Source organism: Trifolium pratense, linkage group LG4 (assembly GCF_020283565.1).
Source record: "Trifolium pratense cultivar HEN17-A07 linkage group LG4, ARS_RC_1.1, whole genome shotgun sequence".
NCBI classification, from domain to species: Eukaryota; Viridiplantae; Streptophyta; class Magnoliopsida; order Fabales; family Fabaceae; genus Trifolium; species Trifolium pratense.
In genome coordinates, this window is record NC_060062.1 from 37599978 (window position 1) to 37627288 (window position 27311).

General features: G+C 33.3%; 3 protein-coding genes across 3 annotated transcripts; all 3 read left to right on the forward strand.

Annotated features, from left to right (window-relative positions):
* The first annotated feature begins 11546 nt into the window (after positions 1 to 11546).
* LOC123921712 (probable dual-specificity RNA methyltransferase RlmN) lies at positions 11547 to 16177 on the forward strand. Its single transcript, XM_045974364.1, has 10 exons — positions 11547 to 11870; positions 11987 to 12062; positions 12699 to 12796; positions 13173 to 13274; positions 13443 to 13529; positions 13759 to 13875; positions 14632 to 14735; positions 14970 to 15109; positions 15212 to 15348; positions 15458 to 16177. Exons 1-10 carry the CDS (start codon positions 11685 to 11687, stop codon positions 15641 to 15643), a joined length of 1233 nt encoding a protein of 410 aa, XP_045830320.1. The 5' UTR covers positions 11547 to 11684; the 3' UTR covers positions 15644 to 16177.
* Positions 16178 to 18205: 2028 nt separating this feature from the next.
* On the forward strand, positions 18206 to 21896 carry LOC123921881 (serine/arginine-rich SC35-like splicing factor SCL30). Its single transcript, XM_045974584.1, has 8 exons — positions 18206 to 18347; positions 18450 to 18710; positions 19815 to 19982; positions 20119 to 20159; positions 21000 to 21078; positions 21154 to 21357; positions 21447 to 21574; positions 21662 to 21896. Exons 2-7 carry the CDS (start codon positions 18463 to 18465, stop codon positions 21571 to 21573), a joined length of 867 nt encoding a protein of 288 aa, XP_045830540.1. The 5' UTR covers positions 18206 to 18347; positions 18450 to 18462; the 3' UTR covers position 21574; positions 21662 to 21896.
* Positions 21897 to 22581: 685 nt separating this feature from the next.
* On the forward strand, positions 22582 to 25560 carry LOC123921882 (16 kDa phloem protein 1). The gene is made up of 5 exons (XM_045974585.1): positions 22582 to 22992; positions 23254 to 23319; positions 24199 to 24337; positions 24778 to 24913; positions 25248 to 25560. The coding sequence occupies exons 1-5, from the start codon at positions 22926 to 22928 to the stop codon at positions 25299 to 25301; spliced, it is 462 nt and encodes a 153-aa protein (XP_045830541.1). The 5' UTR covers positions 22582 to 22925; the 3' UTR covers positions 25302 to 25560.
* The last annotated feature ends 1751 nt before the right edge of the window (positions 25561 to 27311 follow it).

The following is a 27311-nucleotide window of genomic DNA, read 5'->3' on the forward strand; positions in this document are numbered from 1 at the left end:
TAACTTTTAAAATAGTGTAGCCTTTTTCATTTTGAATTTGTTTGCAGAAGATGCTAAACTCATCATAAGCTTCATCTTTTGTTCTAAGGAATTTTACCCAAGTCCATCTACTGTAATCATCAACAATTACTAATCCATACTTCTTTCCATTGATTGAAGCAGTGTTAACTGGTCCAAAAAGATCAATGTGAAGAAGTTCCAATGGTCTTGAGGTAGAGACAATGTTCTTAGGTTTAAAAGATGATTTTGTAATCTTTCCTTTTTGACATGAACCACAAAGTGTGTTTGAGTGATATTTAATTTTAGGTAAACCTCTGACAAGGTCAAGCTTGCTAAGCTTAGAGATTAACCTCCAGTTAGCATGGCCTAACCTCTTATGCCAGATCCATTTTTCTTCACTCAAGGTCAAAAGACACATCACTTTTTGTTCATTCAAATCAGAAAGATTAACTTTATAAACATTGTTCTTTCTCAGACCTTTGAATATAATGGAGTTATCAGATTGTTTAGACACAGTACATGATTCCTTATTAAAGACAACTACATAACCATTGTCGCAAAATTGACTTATGCTCAATAGATTATGTTTAAGTCCATCAACTAACCAAACATCATTAATAGATAGGGAGGAATTACCTACTGTACCTGTACCTATTATCTTTCCTTTCTGATTTCCTCCAAAGCCAACAGAACCTCCTCCTTTCATGGTTAGCTTAGAAAACAGTTGCTTGTCACCAGTCATGTGTCTTGAACACCCACTATCCAGATACCATGAATGATTCATGATACTTCTTTGAGTGATAAGCTGTATGAGAAACAACTTTAATCACTACGGTGGAACTCTTTATCACAGTTAATGATAAAGTCATCCCAATATTCTTCCTCTTCATTTATCAAGTTCTGATTGTTAACTTGAGAACTTGTCAGCCATTGGTCAAGGACATAAGCCCTTCTTCCTTTGCATAGAACTTGTTTCCAAACTCTAGGTAGGACATATCCTTTCCTAGTTGGTAAATCTGAATGATACATAATTTCAGTTTTTGGTACCCATCTTCTGGGTCCACGCTTGTTAGTCCACAAATGCTTACTGTGTTGTTGAGTGTGAGAGAAAGATTTTGGTTTGGAATAATAACTCTTTTGAAAATGGTTCTTAGTTTGAGTTCTGTTATTATTCCAGGACTTGGATTGTTTATGCTCCCAGAGTTTGTATTTATCACCAGTCCATTGATTTGACTGGTTATACTTACTGACTCTAGAATCATAAATAACCTTAGTCCTATGTTGCCTCTGAGATTTGAGGTTTGACTTTCTTTTAAAAACCTCTGAGCTTTTAGGTTGACTTTTCTCATGAACTAGAATTCCTCTGGTTCCAGAAGTTGAAGCATCAGATTTTGAAACTTTCAGAACATCTGAACTAATACTGTCAGGTTCTGAACAGCTTTTATCTTCTGAGCTTTTCTTCCCAGATCCTGAGGAACTTGGTTCCTCTGAGTTGTCATTTCCCAAATCTCTCAGATTATTATCCTCATCTTCCAGAGTACCAAATTTCTTTCCTTCTTCACTCTGAGGTACAACATAGTAAACCCAAGATTTTCCAACCTTTTTGGGATAGGTCTTTAGCTTTGAATATGTTCTACCATATTCATAGCCAAGTCCCTCTCCTCTATGTCTCATGACATTATAAACAAGATTAGCAGCTTTGCTCTTACCAAGGTTGAGATGCACAAACTGTTGAAGAGCCATTTCTTGCTCATCAGTAGGTTTGTGACACACAGCACAACCCTTTTCAAGATCATTTACTCTATTCAGAGTTTCTTGATATAGACCTTGAAAATGTTCTGCTTGTTCAGTCAGAGTGTTAAGGTTTTCTTGTAAAACTTTTTGTTTACTTAACACTCTGAGATGTTTCTCAATGACCTTGTTAAGTGCAGTTATGAGTTGAGATTTAGAGCAGTCAGAAAATACCTCATCAGTTGCTTCTGAATCTGATTCTGATTCATCGTCTGATTCTACATCTGAGTCAGTTGAAGCCATTAGGGCTAGATTTGCTTCTTCTTCTTCCTCAACTTCTTCCTCAGATGATAGCTCTTCAAAAGTAGCCATCAGACTCTTTTTCAATCTGCTCTTGAATTGTTGCTTCTTTGAGCTGTATCTTTTGCTTTTGTCTTTAGCAGATATTTCTGGACAATCAGCAATAAAGTGTCCTGGCTTCTTACAGTTGAAGCAGTTCTTCTGATCATCCTTTTTGCTGACAAAATTTCTAGAGCTGTTACCTCCTCTGAAATTTCTTTTGTTAAATCTGTTCCATTGTTGAAACTTGGTGAATAAAGCAAACTCATCCTCATTCATCTCATCCTCTTGACCATCAGCAGAAGATTCTTCTTCAATATCAAGAAGGTGAGTCTTAAGAGCCTTAGAAGTAGTCTTAGTTGACTGTAAAGCCACTGACTTAGACTTCTTCTTAGTTTCTGAGTCAGCATCCAGAACCATCTCATGGCTTCTGAGATTGCTTATCAGAGCTTCAAGACTCAGAGTCTTGAGATTTTGAGCTTCCTCTATTGCAGTGACCTTAGGTCTCCAAGCAATAGGAAGACTTCTCAGAATCTTCTGAACATGGTCATAGGTTGAATAACTTCTCTTAAGAGCTTTAAGACCAGATACAAGGATTTGAAACCTTGTAAACATAGTCTCAATGTTTTCATCTTGTTGCATAGTGAAAAGTTCATATTGCCTTATCAAAAGACTAGCTTTAGCCTCTTGAACCTTTTCATTACCATCATAGGTAGCACACATAGAATCAAAGATAGATTTAGCAGTAGACTTGTTCTCTATTCTGACATAATCCTCATGTCTAATAGCACCAACAACAATGTCCTTTACTCTATGATGTTTTGTGTAGATTTTTAGGTTAGCTGGTGTGAGTAACTTTCTATTCTCCATGGACAACCTACCATGTTCATTCAAGTTTTCAAAAGTTACTCCCAACTCAACCAAATCCCACAACTCATGATCAATAGCAGTAATATTGCTATACAGTCTCTCTTTCCACCACTCAAATAATGAAGCATCACCATTGAATATAGGGGCTTTTCTGTTGCCACTATGTTCATGTGATTCATTACTTAAGTAGTCATAACCAAAAGCATTTCTAGGACCACCACCAGCTCCACTGGCCTCTTCACCGGTTGTTCTAGTGCTACTATCGTCTCCTCCAGACATAGTGTTCTCACAAGATCTTTACTGTCTCACTGTTAAGTGAAAGTAACAGACCAGGCGCTCTGATGCCAATTGAAGGTGTGAAAACACAAGAAGGGGGGGGGTTGAATTGTGTTTTAGCTAAGTTAAAACTTTTTCAAGTTCTTAACTCAACTACGTTAGCAGCGGAAAAATAACACAATAAATAACAAGATAGAGAGAGAGAAATCACACAAGCAATTTATACTGGTTCCTCTCACAAAACGAGAGTAGTCCAGTCCCCTTGCACTTCCAAGGGTGTTCACTATAATCACACAAGATTACACCTGCTCAAGCACACAAGCAAGAGACTTCTCAACAATGCTCAAGCACACAAGCTTAAGACTTCACACTTAAGCACACAAGCTTAAGTCTCACACTTAAGCACACAAGCTTAAGTTACACACGTAACAATAAAGTATATAAAAATATACAAGTGCTCTTAGATGAACCTAAAGAGAGCAAATACAAGTATTACAGAGTATTTGGCTAAAGTGCAAAAACACTTGAGAAAGGTTCAGAGCTTGTATATCACAGAGTTCAGAGTTTGTTCAGCGCACGTTCAATTCTTGATAATTGTCTTTTTGATGTAGCTGAATCTTCTAGTATATATACTACTAGAAAAGAGTCGTTGCAAAAGGAGCCGTTGGAGTTGATAACCTTTTGTCTTCAAGCAGTCTGTCTTGATGCAGTTTGGTTGTATCCAAAACTAAGAAAGAGTTTCAGTTACTTTGACTACTGCAGAGAGGACTTTCCTTATTCAGCTAACAAAACTGAAGACCCACGTTCTCAAGATAGGACAGACAAAACAGAGCTAGCTGAGCTGATCAGACTTGAAAGGTCCTTTTCTTCATTGGTAGAAGAGTTGACTAACGAAGGAATCTTTACAGCTTTGAAAGAGATCTTCAGAGTTTGATGAAGCTTATAGACAGACATGAAGTTCTGAAGTCTTCATCCTCTGAACGTTGTAACCTCTGAAGTCCAACATCTTCTGAGCGCTTGTGAACTTCTGAATTCACATCCTCTGAACTTCACTCAGGACTTATATGATGCTTATATCTGCGCACTTAAAATAAATTTTTAGTCCTTCCAATTGTTTATTAATACTTTGTTATCATCAAAACCTTTATAGATTTAGGGGCAAACATTTTTAAATCAATTTTGTTCCAACAATTTCAACAAAGGAAATATTTTAAGTGATTCCATTTTTATTGTTTGAATTTTAGTCATCCTTAGTGGGTCCTATATGTTTCAAATTTTTATTTTTTTTATTTTTATCTCTATATGTTTCAAAGTTTCATTATAAATATGTCATATTATGTATGATATTCATTATATCCCCCTTTCATCAATCCCATAAAAAATGGATAATAAATATGAACACCTTATTGATGTATTACCAAAGGCATCTTTCATCACTCTTTTTTTAGTTAATCAGGTTATTTTATAATTTTATATTTATTGTAATTGGTTGTTGGTTATACTGTGTGTATTATTCTGTGTTATTTTTAATGTGGAGTAGTTGGCTTATTTTAATTATTACTATGATTGTAGGAATTTGGTGAAATTGAGCCAAAATTCATGGACAAGTTTTCTCAAAGATTGAGTTCTTCTTGGGAGATATCTAATTTTGTCGACAAAAGCCTTATTGTAACTTCAAATCTAAGTATTTCTCAACCTCTTATTACATTTGGTTGGAAGGAGATGCCAAATGTATTTGAGTTTTATGGAGATCAATTTGTCAAATTAGGATACTATGGCAATGATATTTTTCGTTTAATTTCGATTAGTCCTCTTAAATATAACTTTGATATTCCTGTTTATCATAGTCGTTCAATGAGATATGGATCTACTTGGAATTATTCTGTTCGTTTAACGGACGATACCATAAACAAGCCTTATCTGGTAAGATTTTGTTTGTTTGCTTTTTTTTTTAAATATATTTTTAATGATTTGTGTATCTATTTACAACTTTTTTGTTTAATTTTCACATGTTAGAGTATATTCAACCACTTTGAAGGATACGTTCGATTTCACAAATCTCAGAATATAATTGTGCGTTGTGACAGTGGACTTATTATTTCTTTTGATGTTGCATCTACCGAAGATCCATTTGTGACAACTTCTATTGGACTCGCTTGGAATGATTTTTGTAAAATCAATAATTTCCATGCAGGTGATACATTGCGTTTCAAATTTGACGTCGTCAACCCAAATAACGTGGCTCACGTTTACAAAATTGATGTATGAACTAGCATCATGTTGTAGTGCATTTCAGTAAAATGCGCACAATCTCTTGATTCTATTTTTAGTTATTTATATGAGTTTTATTTTCAACTTCCTTTGTTATCGGTTAACTTTTATCCAATATTAATGATATCATTTCAACTTAAATATAAAATAGTATTATATTATTTTATTATTTTTGTTTAATTAGCATTATTACTTGAAATTTGTTGTTTTTATAAAGAAAAACAAAAATATTTACATTTAAAATATTGAAAAATAACTTTTATTGACACGTCGTACATCATGAATAGTTTTCCCGTCTCCCGACGCTCCTTGGTACAGTCTAGCACGCTTCACAGTAGGTTGTCGGTTTTATTAATTTTTGTAATATAAGTCGAACTCCACAACGGTAACAACGCCCGTCAACAGTTATACTGTACGGTTGAATAGTATCAACATTTATCTATAAATTCCTCAATTTCATTCATAAATATACCAATCTAAAAAAACTCCCCTTCTATTTTCTAAATGGCAAAATATCTTTTACTAATGACTTCTATTCTTACCATTACTTGGATCTGTTTCGTGATTTTCCACCATGAAGAATTTGGAAAAGTTAACTCATTTTTTATGGTTCTAATTGTCTTGTTCTTGCTAATCATAGCTTGGATTATGTAGAATCAGTAAGGATATGTTTAAAATTTTGTTTTGTTTTTCGTATTTTGTGTTGTTTGTCGAATAAAAGTATGTTTGTTAAATCTTAGCATGAATTATGTACTATTAGTAGGGATGTATTTAAAAATTCTTTGTAACTTTTTGTTGTTTCTTAAATTAAATTATGGTGTTCGTTGAACATAAATATTGATTTATGTATTAATTAAAGATAAGCTATTTTCTCATTTTATTTAATTATAAGAGATATATATCTTGAATTATATTTTGATTCTTATTCTAATTCTTATTCTGATTCTTATAAAATCATGTTCTATACTTATTGAGAATATTCAATAATTTATCTCTTATAAGTAAAATATTTTTACACACACCTGTTTTAAATAATTTGTTTAAAATTTAGCAAGTTATATTTGAAATTAATATCTCCAATTGGGCATGGAATTTATCAACTCCCTCATCAACTGAAATCAATTAATTAATATATTCAACAAAAATATTCAATAATTTATAATTTTTTTATATAAGAGATATATTTTGACGGTACTCATTGAGACAAATCTGACAATATCTCATATGTTAATATTGTTCTTTATACATTTGTAAAAAAATATTGTCAATTTTTTTTATTAATAGTGCACACGATCAAATTGTCACAATTATGTTTGGACGGATATAGTATTGATATTATTCCTTTTATATTCCTATTCTTAATCTCGAATTTATATTTTATTTCAAATTTATTGTAACATTATTATTTCGACTGTTTTATATTTCAATTAAACTTGAGCTTGTGATTAACATTGTAACGAAAAATTATTTTTTTTCATAGAAATAGTACACATGGTTAATTATTATTTCGACCACCCTTTAATTAAATATAGTCATATTATGGAACATACTGTTTGTTTGATATCTATGAATATATCTTTCTATTTATTGTGCACTACTAAACATTGGGTACCCCTATTGTGTGTTCAGTTGGTTTATACCAAAATAGGGACGATATCTTCTGAGTTGTCAATCAATTTATATTGTAATAACTCATAGTCATATATTCAGCCACATTTGTGTCTTTTATTTATTCTTATTTATATTTTTAGTTTTTTTTTGAAAAATTATTTATATTTTTAGTTAAACATTGGTTATTTTGGGTTTTTTTATAAGTAAATTTTTTATTTTTAGATATATTTGATACTATATGTGATTTATAATTAAGGCTGAATATATTAGTTATTGATTGAAATTAAAAAGTGAAAATTTGCTTAAAATTTGCTTATAATTAAGATGGGATGGAGTATTTATATATAATTTTTTTTGGTGTCATTTTGTCATATATAATACATCGAAATGGTAATTGGTTTAGTTTATCCGAGTATGCAGTTAGGGACTTTATGCTCGCTGTTGAAATTTAGTTATCACTGATTTTTTAAAAAATTATATATTAAATAGGGTAACTCAAATTTAAAAAACTAAATTCTTTGGTTTTTTATATATGATGGTTGCCTTTTTATATATGCATTAGGACCGGGATTGTGTGAGTTTTACCTGGAAAAGTCGATGTACCATTGTTTTAATCGTGTCCGTTTGAATTAATAGTATTGACGCTAATTTGCCATTTGGTTTGTTTTTTTTATTGAATGAATATGCTTTAAAAGAAATCCTAAATCTCTTTGTTATTCCTTTCACCGCCGCTGTGAATCCCTTATTCGGTCGACATCGACTCTGCTCTTTCGATTCTGATATCCTCTTAGATACTCCGCCGCCGTCTTCTGAAAGTCGGTAGTCTCGGTCTGTTGACCCACATCCATTTGAGGTTTTAACTATTTCACCAGGGATTGTTCCTGTGAATAGGTTGAGAAATTAGTGAAATTAGTTTTTCGCATCTTCCATTGTATAATTGGGGAAATTTTGGTGTGGGTGAACGGTGGTTTCATGTGGCATAGGCTGTTAGTCTGGTGAAGGAGAAGATGGAAAATTGTAATCATAACGTGTAACGTGGCAAGAAAAAGCCGGTTTGTAAGCTCAATTTTGAAACCTGCTAATTAAAATGATGTGGTACAAGAAAAAGTATTAAAATGATGTGAATACGTCGAGTGATGATGCAGAAAGTAATTACAAACCTTCTGTTCTATTTCTTTACTTGAAGTAAGCCATGCTTGAGCAGTAAGATACTCTATTTGTTCTCTTGCAAAAACCTGTTAAGGAAAAATGTAAGCTACAAAGAACCAAAGTCATGTGAATGTGGCACTACAGTCTCACACAATCCACAATCCCGGTCCACGCGCAACATATTCTACCTGCCATACTGTTTGCAGGTTTGATTGTTGTTTCCATATTTTCTGTGTACACAGTAATTTCATTAATTACCGATATTCATCATAGTTTTTTTTTTTTTACCAATACAGTTCATCACTATAGGTAATAATTATATTCCTTTGAGTCTTTAGATTATACTTTTACTCCACATGTGCTCCCAGTGAGAAGAAAAATTCTGACATACCTCATTGTTTGGTTAAATCTAGGAACAGCCATATTTATACGTATACTTCATTCATTCGATCTTAAATATAATCAAAATGTATTTAGTCTATACTTGATCAAATACGTTATAATTTTTACTAATATTTAAGATTGGAGGGAGCAGGATCCAATGCAAATATTAATTTTAATCTATAAACATACCGTATTCCTTTCGGCCTTATATGTAATTAAAAATAACTTTTTTAGATTATTTGAAAAATGGATGTATTTAGTCTAAAATTTAGTCTAAAATTTAGACTAAATACATCATTTTTTCAATGAACATAAAAATGATACTTTTGCTTAGATACGAGGCCGGAGGGAGTACCTTCTAACACTCTCCTATCTATACTCTATAAAATCATATATTCATAGATGAGATTATTCACACCAAGGTAACGTGTGCAAACCTTACTCCACAAACCTTACTCCATTTCAATGTCTTCTTCCTCAAATAATCCCACAAACCTTACTCCACTCCAAATGTTAGATCTATGGAAACTTAAAATTCCTAGCAAAATCTATAACCACACAATTAGTGCAGAAACTACTAAAGTGTCTGCAAATAGTTCCGATGAAAAAGCAATAACAATAGAACTTCATGTACAAGGATTCTATAAGCTTTTTGTTCAGCCTTTGGCTGGACTTCAACCTATACCAACCGAAAGTGATTTTATTGTATCTCCTATCTATAAATACAGTTTCAAGATTCCTCTTTTCTATCTCTCTATTTTATCTTTCATTTTATCTCGAAGGTTGGCCAATTTACCCATTAGCAAGGATTTAGCTAATTATATTGAACCCTATATTGTTGAAAATTGCATTTCAATGGGACAACAATTTGGAGAGAAAGAATTTAAGATTGTTTTTTATATTGAGGTCGTTGAAATAGATCTGGCAGATTGTGAAGATTGCGATGATTATCGTAGACGCGGTATCGTTTGATTGATATTAATGATTAATTGTTGATGGTTTTCTAGGTCTTGGTATTTTTCTTTAATATATGGTATGTAATTTTATTAAGTCGTGGAATGCCCTTATTCCTGATGATGAATATTAATTGGTTTGTAATTTACTTATAGTTAGAATTGAAATTTATCTATTTGGGTTGGTCTGTGCAGATAATAATTGTATCATTACTTTGTGATCAAATATTCAAATGTGCTAAAGTGATTCAAAAAGAAGCTAAAGGATTAAGAATATATTGGTCATCATATCTACGATCATGTGCAAGACCTCCATTCAAGATAAATACTACTCTGTCCCAAAATATAAGGGAAAATTGGTCAAAGAAAGTTGATGTATTTGGTTAAAAATTTGGACTAGATACATCAACTTTAGTTGACCAATTTTCCCTTATATTTTGGGACGGAGGGAGTATATATTATGAAATACTTTGTTTGTGATAAATCTCATGTCTCTGATGTGTTTTATCGACAAAGTTATTGAACCTGATTTATTGTCATTATGTTTGATAACTTATCATTAGCTTCAATGATTTGAAAGTTTATTTATTTATGCTCATGCAACATGTGTCTGTAGTACGGACTTTGAATATAAATATCAATTAGTTTTAATAATCTGGTCTTACCTTTGGGAAATTTTATTTTTAATTTATTTATAAAAAATTTATCCTTTATAATTTTTACTATTTATGGTTGAAAATAATTGTTAGATTATGTATTAATTAAATATTTTAATTAAACCCGTGCATCCGCACGGGTCTTACACTAGTAATAATACATTTATACATGTGAAAAATTTAATAGATTTATAATTTAATTAAAGTACAATTTTTTTTATAATAAAGTACAAATTTTAATATTAATTTAATTAAAGTACAATTTTTTTATAATAAAGTACAAATTTTAATATATAATAATAATAATAACAATAGTAAAAATATTATTCATATTTACTTAAATAGGCTCGTCTATTATGCCTAAACGATTTTTCAACGGCCTGGAGCTTGACCTTTTTAACTAAATAGGCTTATAAAAAAGTCATGTTCTATTTAAAAAAATAGGCTAGCTTGGTCTGAGTCAATGTAGGATAAGCCGTAGACCTTTGTAGGTCGGTGGCCTATTCCTAACCCTAGTAATGACGATAGAGATTATTTTAGATAGACGAAAAGGGAGTGGGTAAGTAAGTCCGCTTCGTTGATATCCCTAGTTGAACCCCTCTTGGATTAAGAGTCAAGACAAGACAAACATATGGATTTTGATATTTATTGATTTTTTTTGTACAAGATAATTTATTGATTTTTTTTTATAATCAACGGAGCCTTAGCTCAAAAAAGAAAATAGATTGTACAAAAATGAAACGGGGGAAAGAAATACCCATACAATCATCATAACAATACGAGTGACCTTGGATGAAGCGTACTAAAAAATACAATCATACAATGATCTAGATCTTTACTACCATATTTACAAATATATCCACACATAAATTTGCTTCGAAAAACATGGTTAATCTTCATATACCAATATCATAAGGAGACATTGAATCTTTTTCAAGAGGGTGCATCCCATAACACTACCATTATTCCTCCCATGCAATTTTGCACAATAACTTGTGAATCCATTAACACTATCATTATCCCGAAGAAACTTCGTGAATTCTTCAAAGATATTTACTAACTTTTTTGATAAACCAAATGTATCCTCAACATATAACTCGAATACTAATCCCCTCGAAGATATACATTTAAAATGTTAAACCCTAAATTTTTTATTTCATATGCTATTTATTGATTTTATTATTTTTTGTTAAGCTATTTATTGATTTTAATAACTTAAAAATGGATGTGATATTTATTAATTTTGATAATTTCATCACACACTACTAATAATAACTTAAAAATTAGTCAAAAAAAAAATAAAAAATAAAAATGAATGAGAGAGAAAAAATAAACATGAATAGTAAGGGGAGGGTTTAAGAAAAAACAGAGGCAGAGGAGGTTTGTTTGGTTTGGCTCCTATTTCGTTATCTCCTTCTCTTCTTCTTCTTCTTCAATAGAGATAATGATGGCGATGTTTCACCACTATTCCATGCCCCTCGCACGTGCGGTGCTCCCATCTTCTCGCACACGTGCCGTTTCTGCTATGTCCTTAGCAACTTCTTCTTCCCCTCGCACAATTCCTCAGTCTCAGGTTCTCCTTGGCTTATCCGAGGATGAACTCCAAAAACTTGCCCTTGACTTTGGTCAGGTAAATTTCCTCTCTTTTTATAATTCCCTTCATTATTGCATTATTCAATTCAATTGGGTATTTTAAAAAATGATTCTTTTTTTTTATAATTTGTTTATTGGTTGAATTTTTCTTAGCAAGGTTTTAGGGGGAAGCAACTTTATCATCTTATATACAAGAGAAAGGTTAAAGATATTCAAGAGTTTACTCAAGGTGAGTCTATTTTAACCTTATTCTTTGTTGTTGTTGTTGTTGTTGTTGTTGTTGTTGTTGTTGTTGTTGTTGTTGTTGTTTTTGGTTTGTGTGAGTTGAGTTTAGTTGAAAGCTATGCAACACATACACTTCTTATTGAAGGCGTGTCTGATGTCCGACAAGTGTCAATGTCAGACAACCGACACAATACTGACATATGTGCTTACATTCAATCACTCCATTTTATCAAATTATTACCAGTGTCCTGGGAAGAGATCCTATGTAGTGTAAATTGTGTGCATTGGAATCTCATCCAATGATTTTTTATTGTTTCAATGGTCCCACAAAATTGGATGACCATGATTACAACTAGACTCTCCGGTGGAAAACACGCCGGAGAGGATTTGTTCCCTAGTATTCTATTAGAAATAGAGTTAGTCAGGGATTAGTTAGAAGTTAGTTTCTCAATTAATTAGTGCACTTGAGTTCAATAAATAGGAAGTCTATGTACACTATTCGTATCTTTTTTCAATCAAGCCTATCTTTCCTATGATGCTGTGATATGTAACATGTTCCTGTCAGTGTAGTGTCTGGTGTTTGACAAATAAATTATTAAGTTTTTGATGTAGTGTTTTTGTGGTTTTGCTTGCATTGCAGTGCCTCAGGCATTTAGGAATGAGCTTGAGGAAGCTGGATGGAAGGTTGGAAGGTCTCCAGTTTTCAACACTGTCGTTGCAGCTGACGGAACTGTTAAGGTAAAAGATATAATCACAGTTCAGAAAACCTATTATTGTTTGTTGTTTTTAATTTATGGTTCCTGCTAACGGAGTTAATTAGTCCAGAAATTGTTGTGCATCGTAGCTTTTAGTTTTTTTTTTTTTAAATGGTTTGTTGCTGTTTTTTGTGACCACTTTATGTTCTGAGATGTCTATGCACAAATGCAATTTGATTGCATTGTCAATTTTTTTTTTTTTTTTGCTATGATTCAAGTTGTTTTCTTGTGGTATTTTAGTAGTATTTTAAAGTAGGATAGGATAGGATTTTAACAAGTTGTTTTGCTTGTTAAAGGATGTGATTGTCGATGTTTCCTTGATTTGTTGCTTTTCTTTTTGTTCGAATTTTATTTTGCAGTTGCTGTTAAAGTTGGAGGACAACAGATTGATTGAAACTGTTGGTATTCCAGTTGAAGATGATAAGGGTTCAGTTCGCCTGACAGCATGTGTCTCATCACAGGTGTTTGTCTTACTCATTAATCATCAAAAAATGATTTTTTTTTCTCCTTCTTTGCTGTAATATTTGCATAGTTGATCAGGAAAATGATTTCCGTTTTATTTGACAATAATATGTGCGGATGTTTTCCGTTTTTGTTTTGTTATGGACATCTGTTTTTTGGATATTTAGGTAGGTTGCCCTTTACGATGCTCATTTTGTGCCACTGGAAAAGGAGGCTTTTCAAGGAATCTTCGGAGCCATGAAATTGTTGAGCAGGTTTGTATCACACCTCGTTCGCTTCATACATACAAAGAGTAGTTTGATGTTTGATTTTCTCACATGATTGGTGGAATAAATTGCCTAGGTTAATTTAGATTAATTTAAAAGAAAATATAGGAAAAATATCAAATAAAGTAATGGTGCCGTTTTTGGGATTGCAAACGTTCTTAAGCAAGCTTGAGTTTTTCACCACAAAATAGGATAACATCGCATCTTATATGAACAGGTCTTGGCCATTGAGGACGTCTTCAAGCGCAGGGTGACCAATGTAGTCTTTATGGGAATGGGTGAACCAATGCTAAACCTGAAGGCAGTACTTGAGGCACACCGTTGTTTGAATAAGGTGAATATGTGACATTATTTCCGTATAAAATGCTTTCTTGTAACTGTAACAGTACTCTATATGATATTGAGAGTTTTTAATCCTCCGTCTATGCTCTAAACTTGGTTAACATCATCATTTAAGGTCTGGGACTGATTGGTTATTACTGAATTTGACGCCATATTAGTAATTTTTAGATTCTCTTTCCACTGGATCAGTTGTTTGAAACTTTTACGTAATATCATCTTTTCACGTGAAGGAGGGACAATAGTTTTTTTCCATAAATTCTTTAGAACTTAGAACAGGACAGAACATATCGCTAATACTATTGCTCCGCGATACGCTATTTAGTGTAGAATGTTGTTAAATAGCAAATATAGCGGCGGCGCTATAGCACTGTTGCATTACAGAATTTGAACAAATCGCCATTGCTTTGCGATGCACTATTTAGTTTAGAATGTTGTTAACTAGGAAATATAACGGCGCTATAGCACTGTTGCATTACAGAATTTGAACAAATCGCCACTGCTTTGCGATGCGCTATTTAGTGTAGAATGTTGTTAAATAGCAAATTTAGCGGCGCTATAGCACTGTTGTTGCATTGCAGAATTTGAACAAACATATATTTTCTGCGATCTGTGATTGACAATACTGATCAGAATAATGTTTTGCTTGGTCTTATTCACCTGTTATATTTCATTTTATTTTGATAGAGATCATAGAATAAGTTTTGCATGTAAAAATGCTAATGTTGGATTTTGGATGGGCTTCTTATAGGATGTACAAATTGGGCAAAGAATGATGACTATATCAACTGTGGGGGTTCCAAATACAATAAAGAAGCTAGCTACTCACAAACTTCAATCCACTTTAGCTGTGAGGTAATCGTCCTAGATTCTGGTCTGGTCAGTCAAGAATTAGGACCTCAGGATGAATAGTCTATATGCTTTTATCTCATCCGTTTCTTCGTTCATTATTCAATACTCTGGTGTCTGGTCTGGAATTATGGCTGCAAATTATATCATTTGGTGGCTTTTTTAGTGGATTGTTTCATACTTATATATTTATATAATTCTCTTTCTAATATATGATTCTTCTTTTGTATCTTCCATCAGCCTACATGCTCCTAACCAGAAACTAAGGGAGACAATTGTTCCAAGTGCGAAGTCCTATCCATTGGATGCACTTATGAGCGACTGCAAGGAATACTTCCGCGAAACAAATAGACGTGTTTCCTTTGAATATGCACTTTTAGGTACCAAAAATTTCCAACACATTCTTGTTCCGCCCCCATACCATAAGGTTAATGAAATTCTAATAATGTACTTGCCACTTTCCTGGCATTATGTTTGAGCAGCTGGAATCAATGACTCGGTAGACAATGCAGTAGAACTCGCTAAACTACTTCGTGAATATGGCAGTGGTTATCATGTCAACCTGATACCTTTCAATCCAATAGAAGGCTCCGAGTTTCGCCGTCCTTATAGGAAAGCAGTATGATATTTTTCTTATGTTTCTTTCATTCTAAACACGATTTACTTCATGGCTTGATTTATTCAATAATAACACTGGTGTATTCAATCTGAATTTTCTTATTTGGTAGATACAAGCATTTGTCAGTGCTTTGGAGTCATCTAAAATAACCACTAGTGTACGCCAAACCAGAGGACTGGACGCAAATGCAGCTTGTGGTCAGCTACGGAACAATTTCACGAAAACTCCTTTGGTCACAGAATCTGACAATCTTGAATCCGAGTCGCCAAATATGGATCTAGCAGTTACAGTTTGATTGCACGGTGTCAGTTTCATTGCTGCTATTGTTATCAATATATTCTACATATATATGGCATATCCTAACAAAGTTTGGACTAAACAATGAAAGGTTTGATGAACCAAGGATGAGTATAATCTCAATTGCCGGTAATTATGAAGCAATAGAGGTGTTTGCTGTTACTACTGCCTGAGTTGTAGAGTCTAATTTCTTGCTATCAGAGAAATATGGAGAGATATCTATCTAGTTGTTGGCAATATTGCTGAGGTATGCAGGCTTGGGAACTTAGAAGTCTTTAGATACTTCGACATCTAAGAGAAATTTCGTAAGAAACAATCTACTAGTAAATTAGTTACTACAACCAGAGAATATTGTTGGCAATAAGTGATTAGGATTTAGGAGTTCACAGGGTTCACGTCGAAGATAATTTTTATGTACCAGACACCCTATTGCATGATATATTTATTTATGTAGCAACTGTTGATCCTTCTTGTAAAAATCTGACCATTAAAACTGATATTTTTCTATTAATTCATTGTTTTGTTGTTAAAACTTTGGCATTGTCTAGAATGCATAATGATGATGTCTTTTCTAATGGTAGTAAGGATTATTTAGAGGCAGCGGAGGGTATTAAAGTGTTGTCGTGGAAATGGAACTTGAAAAGAGTGAAGTTGGCTCCTTGTATGTTTTACGAGTGGTGTTGGGACCTGTGTAATTGTTTGTCTCGATGTTGACTCTAGTGTTGTTTTTGTAGAGGATGCCGAGGTTGGATAGTTTAATTCTGGTGTATGTGTTTTGCTCTACTTCTGTCGTGTTGCTCTACTGCTAATGTTGTGCTCTGTTGAATTTTGTCTGTCATTTTTTTTTTCTTTTCTTTTGGTGTTTTCGGTGGAGGTGTGGCACTGTGGTGTCCTTGTTTTAGGTCGGGGCGGTGTTATTTGTGTTCTTGCTGGTTTTTTGCTGTGTGTTGGGGGAAGCTGTGTTTGGTGTTCCGGTTTTTAGGGCAGGTGTTGGCCCTTTGTGTTTTTGTTTTCAGGGAGCTAGTGCCTTGTATTTTGGCTTTGTAGTCTTTGTTTACCTTTGTAGCTTTTCTTGTCTTTCCTTGAATACTACTTGGTGTTCGTGGCTAGTGCTTTCCTTAGACGTTATTAAGAAAAAGAGTGCATATTTCAAAAAAAAATAAAATAGAAAAGAGTACATTACAATATATATAAAACAATGAATTTATTTAAGAATTTTGGTTTGTCAGGGTTCGATTTGTATGGAAAAATATTGGTTGAAGGGGGAAATTCCACATTGTGTCCATAAATTTTTCGATGAAGATTAACAATGGTGGAAATTACTACTTAAAAGTAAAAAAAATATAAAAGAGCATTACAATGTAGATATTTTAAATACCTGTCTTTTACCAACATTTTATCTACAAAATATAAGTACATGACAAAATATCTCATGACAAAGTTTAAGGTATTAAGCATATTTTATCTTGTACGATAATTAATGGACAAAAGATTATTTTGATATTTTAGATAACTTGTGCAAAAGATAAAAAAGTGATCTCGAGGTTTAAAGGGGGACAAAATTTTCAGTTTTTGTCAGTCCTTTAACCTCCGGTTTGTCCAGTCCCAATAAGAGTTTTGATATCGAACTCAATACAGTTGAAGTTGACTTGTGCAGACCCTTGTTTTTTTGCAGATCTAATTAGGGTTGTTAATTTGCATCCGGTGGAGCGGATCCCTGCGGGGATTGCCCCGTTCGGAGCTCCGAAAACAAAGATTTTATCCCCGTGGGGATGAGGATGGAGGCAAAAATCCCCCCACAGACACTTTGGGGCGGGGATCGGGGACGTAGCATCCGTCCTTATGGATTTCCCGAATCCGTCCATATATACACTATATATTATTATTAGTATGATTATTAGTAGCCAAATGTTTTTGCAATGTTTTTAGTATGATTATTAGTACATTCCCCGAACTGCCATACTTTGCTATGGAATATGTTGACTTTTAGGTTTTGTATGATTATTAGTAGCCAAATGTTTTTCCAATGTTTTTTGGTTATGAATGCATTATTTGTTGTTATTATTATTTAAAAAAGAAAGATGCAAAATATTTGTTTTTTTAAATAAGGCAAAAAAAATAACGCATACTACTGTCATAATTTGACCGCAAAATATAGAAATTTTGTTAATATTTGATATTCGTAGATCTCCGCGGGAACCGTGGGGATATGTGGGGATGAGGACAAATATTCCCCCGTGGGAACGGGGATGAAGGCAAAATCTTCCCCACATGCAATTTGGGGCGGGGAGCGGGGAAACTTCCCCGCACATTCCCTGCCCCGGTGACATCCCTAGATCTAATGCATCCAAAGAGCAAGATATTTATTTTTGAATTTAATTTATATTTACCTCAATCAAGAAACTTGATAGTTAAGGCAAGAAAATAAATTTAATTATTTGGTAAAAAAAAAAATAAAGAAAATATATTTAGTCAGATTTTTAATTATTATTAGGTAAAAAAGAAAAGAAAAGAAAAGATATTTAGTAAATTAATTAAACGGTGCGTTTGGATTGGTCTCTCGAAATCTAGTCTAGGGTTTAAAATAGGTTTGATCTCACTCCGAGGAAGAAACAAAACAACACGTTTGTTCTCAACGCTTTCTTCTTCGTGTCATACGAACTTCTTTGGGATCTTTCTTTCTCTCTAATTACTCAATCAAGGTAACAAGATTCTCAATTTCCATCATCTTTTTCACGATTCAACATCAATCACATTCCAATTTACGCTAATTTGCAATAATTGTTTCTTAATTTTAACATTAGGGTTAGGTTAAAAATGCGGAGGAACAGTCCAGGTGGTTACTACAGTCCTCCCCGGAGAGGATACGGCGGGAGGGGTGGAGGTAGGAGAGGATACGGTGGTGGTGGTGGTGGAGGTGGTGGAGGTAGGCGTAGGGAAAGCAACAATGGAAGTCTTTTGGTTCGGAACATTCCTTTAGATTGTAGACCTGAGGAGCTGAGAGCACCGTTCGAGCGATTTGGACCGGTTCGCGATGTTTACATACCCAAGGATTATTACTCTGGGTGAGATAGCTAAGCTTTGTGATTAACGCTGCTTAATTGTTGGTAATTATTGTTTGTGTTTTGTTGTGTGTTGTTATGTTTGTGATTTTCTGATTGGTGAGTTAGATTTGACAAGGTTTATTGTTTTAGGGTGTCACGAGTGATGGGTTCAGGTGGTCTGTTCTGGCTTGATTCTGGATTAGTGAATCTAGCTTAAATATAGTTTTGGTCCCCCTATTTTGTTAAATTCACAATTTTGGTCTCTGTAATTGTTTAATTGTGCGTTTGGTTTCTTTAACTGTTTAATTGTGCTTTTGGTTTCTTAGTATTCTGGGTTTTTTTTGAAACTCTTGGTCAAATGGGGGGCCAAAAGTATAAAAATCTTCAAAATTGAGAAACCAAAGTCCAATAGTGCAGGGACTAAAACTTTAAAAGTTAATGTGCAGAGATCAAATTAGTTGAAAATGAATTTGAAGGACCAGAGTCATAATTTGAAAGTATAAGGGCCGGAACTATATTTAATTTCTTTTTGGTTTATAAGCATTTTAAATTTTTGCTTTATGAATTGATTTTGACTGGTTTGTCAGGGGGTATGTTGGTTTGAAATTGAAGTTAAAACAAGACCAAGCCCCTCATTTGAAGAAAACTACTCACTCTTTAACTTGTTGGTTTCCAAGTGTGTTAATGTTCATACCAAGATAGAGAAACTATATAATTACGCAACACAATGAATACAAGTTTCATGCAAGTTGGTTGGTTAACCTATTGAAGACTTTGTGAGGAGGGTTTTTTTAATTTGTGGTTGTGGGAGCTTTGAATTCAAGTGCTTATAAATACAACAAGAATGTTGAAGAATTTTGCAAGTCAATTTACTACTTGAATATAAAGATAAGGCCCAATAACAACTAAGCTTTGGAATTTAGCGGCTTTAGTAATTCAGCATCCACTGCTGTGTACATGTCTCAGAGAGCTATTAATAGGTTGTCTAAAGAAAGCTATTTTGTAATATGATTTGAGGTGGTTACTGTGGTATGCAAAGTCTTCATAATCAGCATATGCTGGAGTCTTTCTCTGCCAATATTTTTCTAGCAGTGTTAGAATGAAGCTCTGTTTTTTCCCGTACAGACAACCTCGAGGCTTTGCATTCGTGCAGTTTGTGGATTCATATGAGGCCTCCGAGGCGCAGTACCATATGGACAGACAAATTTTTGCTGGAAGGGAAATATCTGTAGTTGTGGCTGCAGAGACAAGAAAAAGGCCAGAGGAGATGCGTCACAGGACTAGTAGATCCAGGTATTTTTTTTTTTTATTTCTCTGCTTTCATGTAACAGATTGCAAACTGTACTTTTGGTTATTTTGTTCCATTTAAATATTTCCCACGAAAAAAAAAAGTGCCTTTATATATTTGCATGGTTTTTGTATTTTACAGAGGACCAGGGAGCTATGGGGGGCAAAGGTCTTCCTACCATGGTAGTATTACTTTTTTATAACTTTATTTACTTCATACTGAGCAGCACACACCTGATGCTATTACAGCTGAATCATTTTTTCTGTGCTAGATATGAAATATGCTCCAGCTGGAGTTGTAATGCATATTGTTTTTCTGCCACATTTGAACTTTTGTCCTTGTTTGGTAAACTTGACAATAGAATGATAGTACGTGAAGCTTTATCTGAATGATTTGACACTGATAATCATATCTTTGAGAATATTATAACAACATAGAAAAGATTTGAAGAAAAATAGGGGGATTTTGTATTATGAAGAACAACCCCACAACCCTCCAAGATCCTCCAATGCATTTTTTCTTAGTTTCCCCATATTAGGGGGATTTTGTATTATGAAGAAAAATAGACTCCCCTATTCAAGTTGGGGGACTATCCTTTTTTCTATTCCCTCTTCCTTTTTTCCAAAGTCTTCCCCTCTCCTCCCCGCCCAAACTCCCGAGCAGAGCTAGTTTTAAAATATATATATAGTATAAGACACTTCAACATATTTTATAGTAGATTATCATACATGATATGGTGAGATATGTTTCAGATGTTCTGACAGTTCTTTCTACGGTTCCTGAAATTTCATTGACTCATCGTGTCTTTTGATGCGCTGAATTGTTTCTACTTTATCGTGATTCAATTTTTCATTCATTTTGTTAAATGTGAAATTAATAACTGTCACTGGATGTTTTCATATATTTGAAGAATTGTTCACGTTAATATTAAATCTTTACATCTTAGTTGGCATAAATGTGAAGTAGTACTGCTCTGCATTTCGTAAAAAGAGTAGTGACTAATCATATGTCAAATCCATCAGGGCGTTCTCGATCTCGTTCAATTTCCAGATCAAGATCACCTCCTTATCACTCTGGTTCTAGAAGCCGCTATCGCTCAAGGCAAGTTTCTTCAAATGACTTCATTTTATAGTTAAATGAAGCACAAACTCATGGTTTTGAATTGATGTATGCCAGGTCCAGGTCGTTCTCTCCTCCCCCAAGACGTGACTACTCTGTTTCTCCTAGAAGGCATGCAGAACGCCCTAGATCACCTAGAAGTCCTCCTAGAAGCCCTCCTAGAAGTCCTCTTGTGGAGCGAGATGGGGATCATAAACGCAGGTCGTATTCTCCAGCTTATGGCAATGGTGCTGATCAGAATCAAAGCAATGGATATGCTGAGTGAGTCCATCTATTTTCTGTTTTGCTTCTTTACTTGAATATTCCAGGTTCCCCGGGTTGTATGTTAATATACTTTATTCTGTAAAAAGGAAATTGTACAAATCTGAGGCTGATCGAGGCCAGTGGAAGTCATCGGCACAAAGATCATCAAGATCACCCCCTGGATCTAGATCTAGATCAAGATCTGTTGATTTGTCACCTAGACGTGGAAGATGAGGTAAACTGTTTAATGTTAAGGTTTTATTTGTTAGGATATCTGTTCCTCCTCTGTTTAGAATATGTTTTGATGGTTTTCATCACGCAGGTTGCATTGCAGGTATGTTGGCAATGCGCTACTGGGCTATGTACAATTTCTTTGATTTACCAGAACATTTACAAAAACATGTAGACTGCTTAAAAGTTTGTGTATTATGATGGGTGAATGTATAATTTTATGCTTGTTGCTGATGTGGGTGCTTTTCTTTTCGGAATTCTGAACTTATGCAGTAAGACTTTAACCAGACAGATGAATTATTGAGGATTTGAGCGTTTATTTTTCATTTACCTCTCTCTTTTAGAATGATTTCAACTAAACTGCTGCTGTTGTATGAGCCTGTCACAAAGTGTTTAGTTTGAAAATGTTGGCATGAATGTTTTAGTTGGCTTTGATACATTTAACATGTGATACAAACGCCATTTTAGCCTGGTTAAGTGTTTAATTTCAAGTCTAAAAATTCAAATTTATGAAGTTTTCATGCTCTCCAACAAGGCCTATTCTGCCAATAAATAACTTGCCATCAGCAACCAACTCTACCTTATTTGTTATTATGTTGATATTATTCATTCATTTTACACTTTAAAGTAATTTAATGACTCAAATCCACACTTAAAAAGGATTTAGTGCGAGTAAACATAATGGTTTGAAACAGTTGGAATAAGTTTTGGGATACTATATCTCTGTGAGCTTAGTTCAATTGACACGAATATCGTATTATATATATGCATGAACTGAAGTTCGAACTATGAACATTCCACTTATTCCATTTAGAAAGTAAAATTATATCCATTTGGGATACTATAACTAACATAACATTAACATGACTTGAATGAAACGTAACCAAAGTTGAAGAGTAATAATTGTAATTAGAGATGTTCCAAATCCAATGTTTACTTGTAATAATCGGAAAACACAACACAATTGTAGTACTAAAGTGATTGTTATACGCACAAGTCAATGAAGTCATTCATTCTGGAAGGCAAGAGGAAAAAATGGAAAACGCGGAATAAAGTTGAAGACTTTCAAACGTGTCTAGTAGCTAACCATTTTTCCTTTCTTTATTTCTTTGAAACTTTCAGTTTCACATTTTTCACTCACTTTCATGGTTTCTTTGTCTTTGTCAAAATCACATTTTTTTGGTTGCTATTGATTAGTATTATTATTATTCACAATAATCAACTTTCAGAAGATTCTATTTCATTCATAAAACCAAACCAAGAAAGATTCTTTTTCATTTCATCTTCATTCACCGTTGAAAGTTAGAGAGAGAGAGAGAGAGAGAGAGAGAGAGAGACAGATAGAGAGAGAAGAGATGACAATTGGGTTCATGGAGGTGCTTCTGGTGAAAGCAAAGGGTCTTCAACAAACTGATGTCTTTGGTACATAAACATTATAAACTCTTTCTTTTAATTTTATTTTTCTTTCTAATTTCATTAATTAATGTCTTTTTCTCAGATTTAAAACTTTTTTTTTGTTTGTTAAAAAGTGGAAATTTTTTGTTTTGTTTTGTTTTGAACATTCATGCATAGGGTATACTCAATTCCATGTTTCTCTTTTGATATGATAATATCATGTTTTTATGTTGTGTTTCATTCCAACATGGTTGTTTTTTGTTTTAATTATGTTTTGTTTGTTGATAGCTCGCATGGATCCGTATGTTTTGTTACAATACAAAAGTCAAGAGAAAAAGAGCAGTGTTCTTCATGGTTAGTCCTTTTCCTCATTTTCTCACAATATTCATATGCCATCAATAATCATCACATGAAATGCTTCAAATTGAATATGTAGATTTCCTAAAGAAAATTGAACATTTTGTGATTAGAAGCTTAGAGCTGAAGAATCTGATATTATTACACAAAAGGGTCACCCAAGTTGTCACCTATGAAGCATTAACATAAACACCAGAGACACGACACTACTACTGATACTGATAATAATTTGAAAAAATGAAAGTGATTGAATATAATCATGTGCCGTGTCAGACACTCACAAGTGTCGAACACTAGACACAGCTTTAATCTGAATTGTTGGTGCTATATATTGTTACACATGGATAAATGGATATATCGCCAAGTGGCATGTTCGTGGTATGAAACAACTTTCATTTCTTTCATGCATCCCCTCGTGTGCGTATTCATACATGACAAGCAAAGTAGAAGTTTTCTCAATGAAGCACTGACACAGTCACAAATACAAATACTGCAGACATTACATTACTAATACTAATACGTTGACACTAGTAATACTTTAAGAAAAATTTAAGTAATTGAATGTAATCGCCACATGATGTGGTGTTGTCGTATCAGTGTCGAACACCATATACGTCTTTAATATGAAGTGTCACTGCTAGTCTGCTACATATATTTTTCTTGTTCCTTTCTCAACTGCTCAACAATATGCAATTTGAAGAATCAAAATCAAACATACACATTCACCAGTAAAAGTAAACCAGTGCTTAAGTTCTAGTATCTTTATGAACAGTGAAGATCACTAGAACCATAAAGTAATGCAAATACTAATGAAACTTGAGATAGATTTTCACTACAATATAAGTTTTAATTTCTCACTGTATTGAATTGATGCAGAGGGCGGCAGCAGTCCTGTATGGAATGAGAAGTTTGTATTCAGAGCGGAATACCCTGGATCAGGTGACCAGTACAAGCTCAACCTTAAAATCATGGACAAGGATGTTTTTTCTAGAGATGATTTTGTTGGTCAAGCCATGTAAGACTTTAATCGCTTCGTAAATTAATTGCATCTGTCATGAATCATGATGAGTTTCTCTGATTAAAACCAAGTCGAAAATGTTTTTCATGTTAACTTTTTGCTATTGATTTAGTCAAGCATTTTATTCATTGTTGTTAAATAATGGCTATAGCGGAGCTATTGCATAGTGGCATTTGAACAACTTGCTATTGTTCTGTGATATGCTATTTAGGATAAAATGTTGTTGAACAGCGGTTATAGCAGCTCTATAGCACTATTGCATAGTGAAATTTGAACATATTGCTATTTTCTGCGATCCGTAATTGACAAGACTGCTTCAAAATGAGTAGGACTTTACACCAGAATCATGACTCGTGAAAATAAGATCATATTAGCATAGTATTACTTTTTATTTCTTGTTCTGATAACTGATAAAGGACAATTTTTCCTGTATCTAGAATCTATGTAAAAGATTTATTGGTGGAAGGAGTAGAGAACGGATCAGCTGAGCTTCGTCCTCGCAAGTATAGTGTGGTTCGAGCTGACAATTCTTATTGCGGTGAAATCGAAGTCGGTATAACTTTCACTCGAAAGGTAAACCATTTTGAAGTATATAGTTTGAAAGTTGTCAATGTCATGTTTCTTGTTATGCAAACAATTGCAAAGATTTTGACTTTGAGTTCACAAATATAAAATAAAAACATGCTAGTTATGATTACACAATGTTAAATTTGAAATTAATAGTGTTTGATCATGTTAGAATGTGTTTGCATTCACGGCGAGGTTGCATGTTTGGTTGCTGCTGCATTCTGTAGCTTCCTAATTTTCGCAGCACATTTACATTGTAACGCAAGAAAACTTATGCTAATGCTAAACCAAACTTATGCATAGTATTTTTCTTTAATGTTGTTCTTGGAATTCACCGCAGGAAGATGAATATGCCGACAACGACATTGGAGGATGGAAGGATAGTGAATATTAACTCATTGTGCATCAGATGTAGGATTTGGAATGGTAGATGAAGGGTTATGTGACAAAAGAACTTGCAATTAATTGAGATGGTTGTTAATGAGTTTCATTGTACAATTTGTAATCAGACAATGAGTTAATCATATGTGCATTACTTTGAATTATTGTTTTGTGATTTTAGTTTAAGTAAATACTCATTTGGTAGAATGTAATTGTAAAAACCTTGGAGTCATCAATCTAGCTACTTTGAAATCATCTATTTGATGGTGAAATGTTCTCTGAGTAATCTATGTTCATTGGCCATTTTGAAACATTGGGATCAGCTTTCTATTTTTGTTTTTTAAACAAAAAGTATCCTCAATTCGTATTAGTTCTGCTGATAGTTTATTTTTTTTTGTGTATTCTTATATTTCGCTAATAGCACTATGATGCAATAATGTTTGAAGCTCAAGTTTAATTTAAAATTATGCTTAAATATGTTAGTGGTCTATGGAGTTGTAGCATATTTTGGTTTTAGTCCCTGCAATCTTTTTAACAGACATGAAGTGATTGTGCCACGTGGCATTCCGTTAACTTTCACTTTTTTTTAACAGACTCACCAATGTTAGTAGGGGTGTACATGGGTCGGGCAAATCCGGTTGACCCGGTCAAACCCACCCAATCTAACCCAAAAAAGTGGGTTGGGTCGGGCAAGTGGGTGAGTATAGATTTTAAAAATGAAAAACCCATAAAAAAAGTTGGGTTACGGGTAAAACCGGACCCAACCCAAAAAACCCACTTACCCACTAGTGCTATGTTTTTTGAAATATTTTTTATGAAAATACTAAAGATTTTTCCATTTGATCATTAAATATTTTTTATATTGAAAATAAGTTATACTATTTTTTAAGAAAATAGAAAGATTGAATAATTTTTATAAACAAATATGATAATTTATCGCACTATTTAAAAAATAAAAACTTGAATAATTTTCATGAATATATATTATAATTCACCATTTAGTCATTTGATATTAAAAAAAACAAAAAAAATTATTTGGGTAGCAAACTATCTAACCCGTAAATTAGTGGGTTTACACGAAAAATATGTGATTATTTTTTATAGTGAAAAAAGTTACACAATTTTTCAAGAAAATAATATGGTTCAGTTATTTTTATGAAAAAATATGATAATTCGACATTTAAATATTTAATATAAAAAAATAGAAAAATAATTTGGGTAACCCACTACCCAACCCAATCCAACCCGGAAATTAGTGGATTTACCCAACCCGGCCCAATGTTATAATGGGTGGTTATTTTCTTCGACCCAATCCGGAGTATCATATGTGGTTCGGGTTTTAGTTTTGGTCAAACCCAACCCAATCCGGCCCACGTACACCCCTAAATATTAGGGACCAAAAACAAAGTTTTTAAACTTGAAGGACTAATACCAAACAAAAAAAAATTGCAGGGACTAAAACAAAAATATTCTACAACTCCAGGGACTAGTAACATATTTAAGCCTTAAAATTATTATGGTCGTACAACCCATTACTGTACATTTAGGGGGTGTATTGGATTGAGATTTCATGGGATTTTAAAAGACTTTTTTATGACAAATAAATCTTGAGGTATTCAATCAAGACTTTTAAAAAAGTTAAATAAATCTTGTGATATTCAATCAAGACAAATAAGATTTTTTTTTTCAGGGCAACAAAATCCGTTGGTATTCAATTGAGATTTGTTCCTATTTTTAAAATGTCTATTGGTATTCAAAAGTCTACCGATTTTGATGGATTCTTGTTTGGAATGGATTTTGAGAGACTTTTTAGTTGAAAATACACTTGACAGACTTTTTCAACAATCTCACCAAAAGCCTTGAGACTTTTTTGAACTCTCCAAGACTTTTTACTTTCATCTGTATAAAATTTATTCTTCTTCTTTATTACTTTCACAGTTCATCATCACTGCATCCGGTTTTTTCTTATTTTCTTTGTTCACTTTTTCAACAATCTCCCCAAAAGCCTTGAGAATTTTTCAAA

Bases quoted from the DNA above. Each gene is read 5' to 3' on its own strand.
- LOC123921712 (XM_045974364.1), top strand. From the start codon at position 11,685: ATGATGGCGATGTTTCACCACTATTCCATGCCCCTCGCACGTGCGGTG. The intron at 14,736-14,969 runs GTAATCGTCCTA...ATCTTCCATCAG, and splicing joins CAATCCACTTTAGCTGTGAG to CCTACATGCTCCTAACCAGA. The intron at 15,349-15,457 runs GTATGATATTTT...CTTATTTGGTAG, and splicing joins GCCGTCCTTATAGGAAAGCA to ATACAAGCATTTGTCAGTGC.
- LOC123921881 (XM_045974584.1), top strand. From the start codon at position 18,463: ATGCGGAGGAACAGTCCAGGTGGTTACTACAGTCCTCCCCGGAGAGGA. The intron at 18,711-19,814 runs GTGAGATAGCTA...TTTCCCGTACAG, and splicing joins CCCAAGGATTATTACTCTGG to ACAACCTCGAGGCTTTGCAT. The intron at 20,160-20,999 runs GTAGTATTACTT...CAAATCCATCAG, and splicing joins GCAAAGGTCTTCCTACCATG to GGCGTTCTCGATCTCGTTCA.
- LOC123921882 (XM_045974585.1), top strand. From the start codon at position 22,926: ATGACAATTGGGTTCATGGAGGTGCTTCTGGTGAAAGCAAAGGGTCTT. The intron at 24,338-24,777 runs GTAAGACTTTAA...TCCTGTATCTAG, and splicing joins GATTTTGTTGGTCAAGCCAT to AATCTATGTAAAAGATTTAT. The intron at 24,914-25,247 runs GTAAACCATTTT...AATTCACCGCAG, and splicing joins GTATAACTTTCACTCGAAAG to GAAGATGAATATGCCGACAA.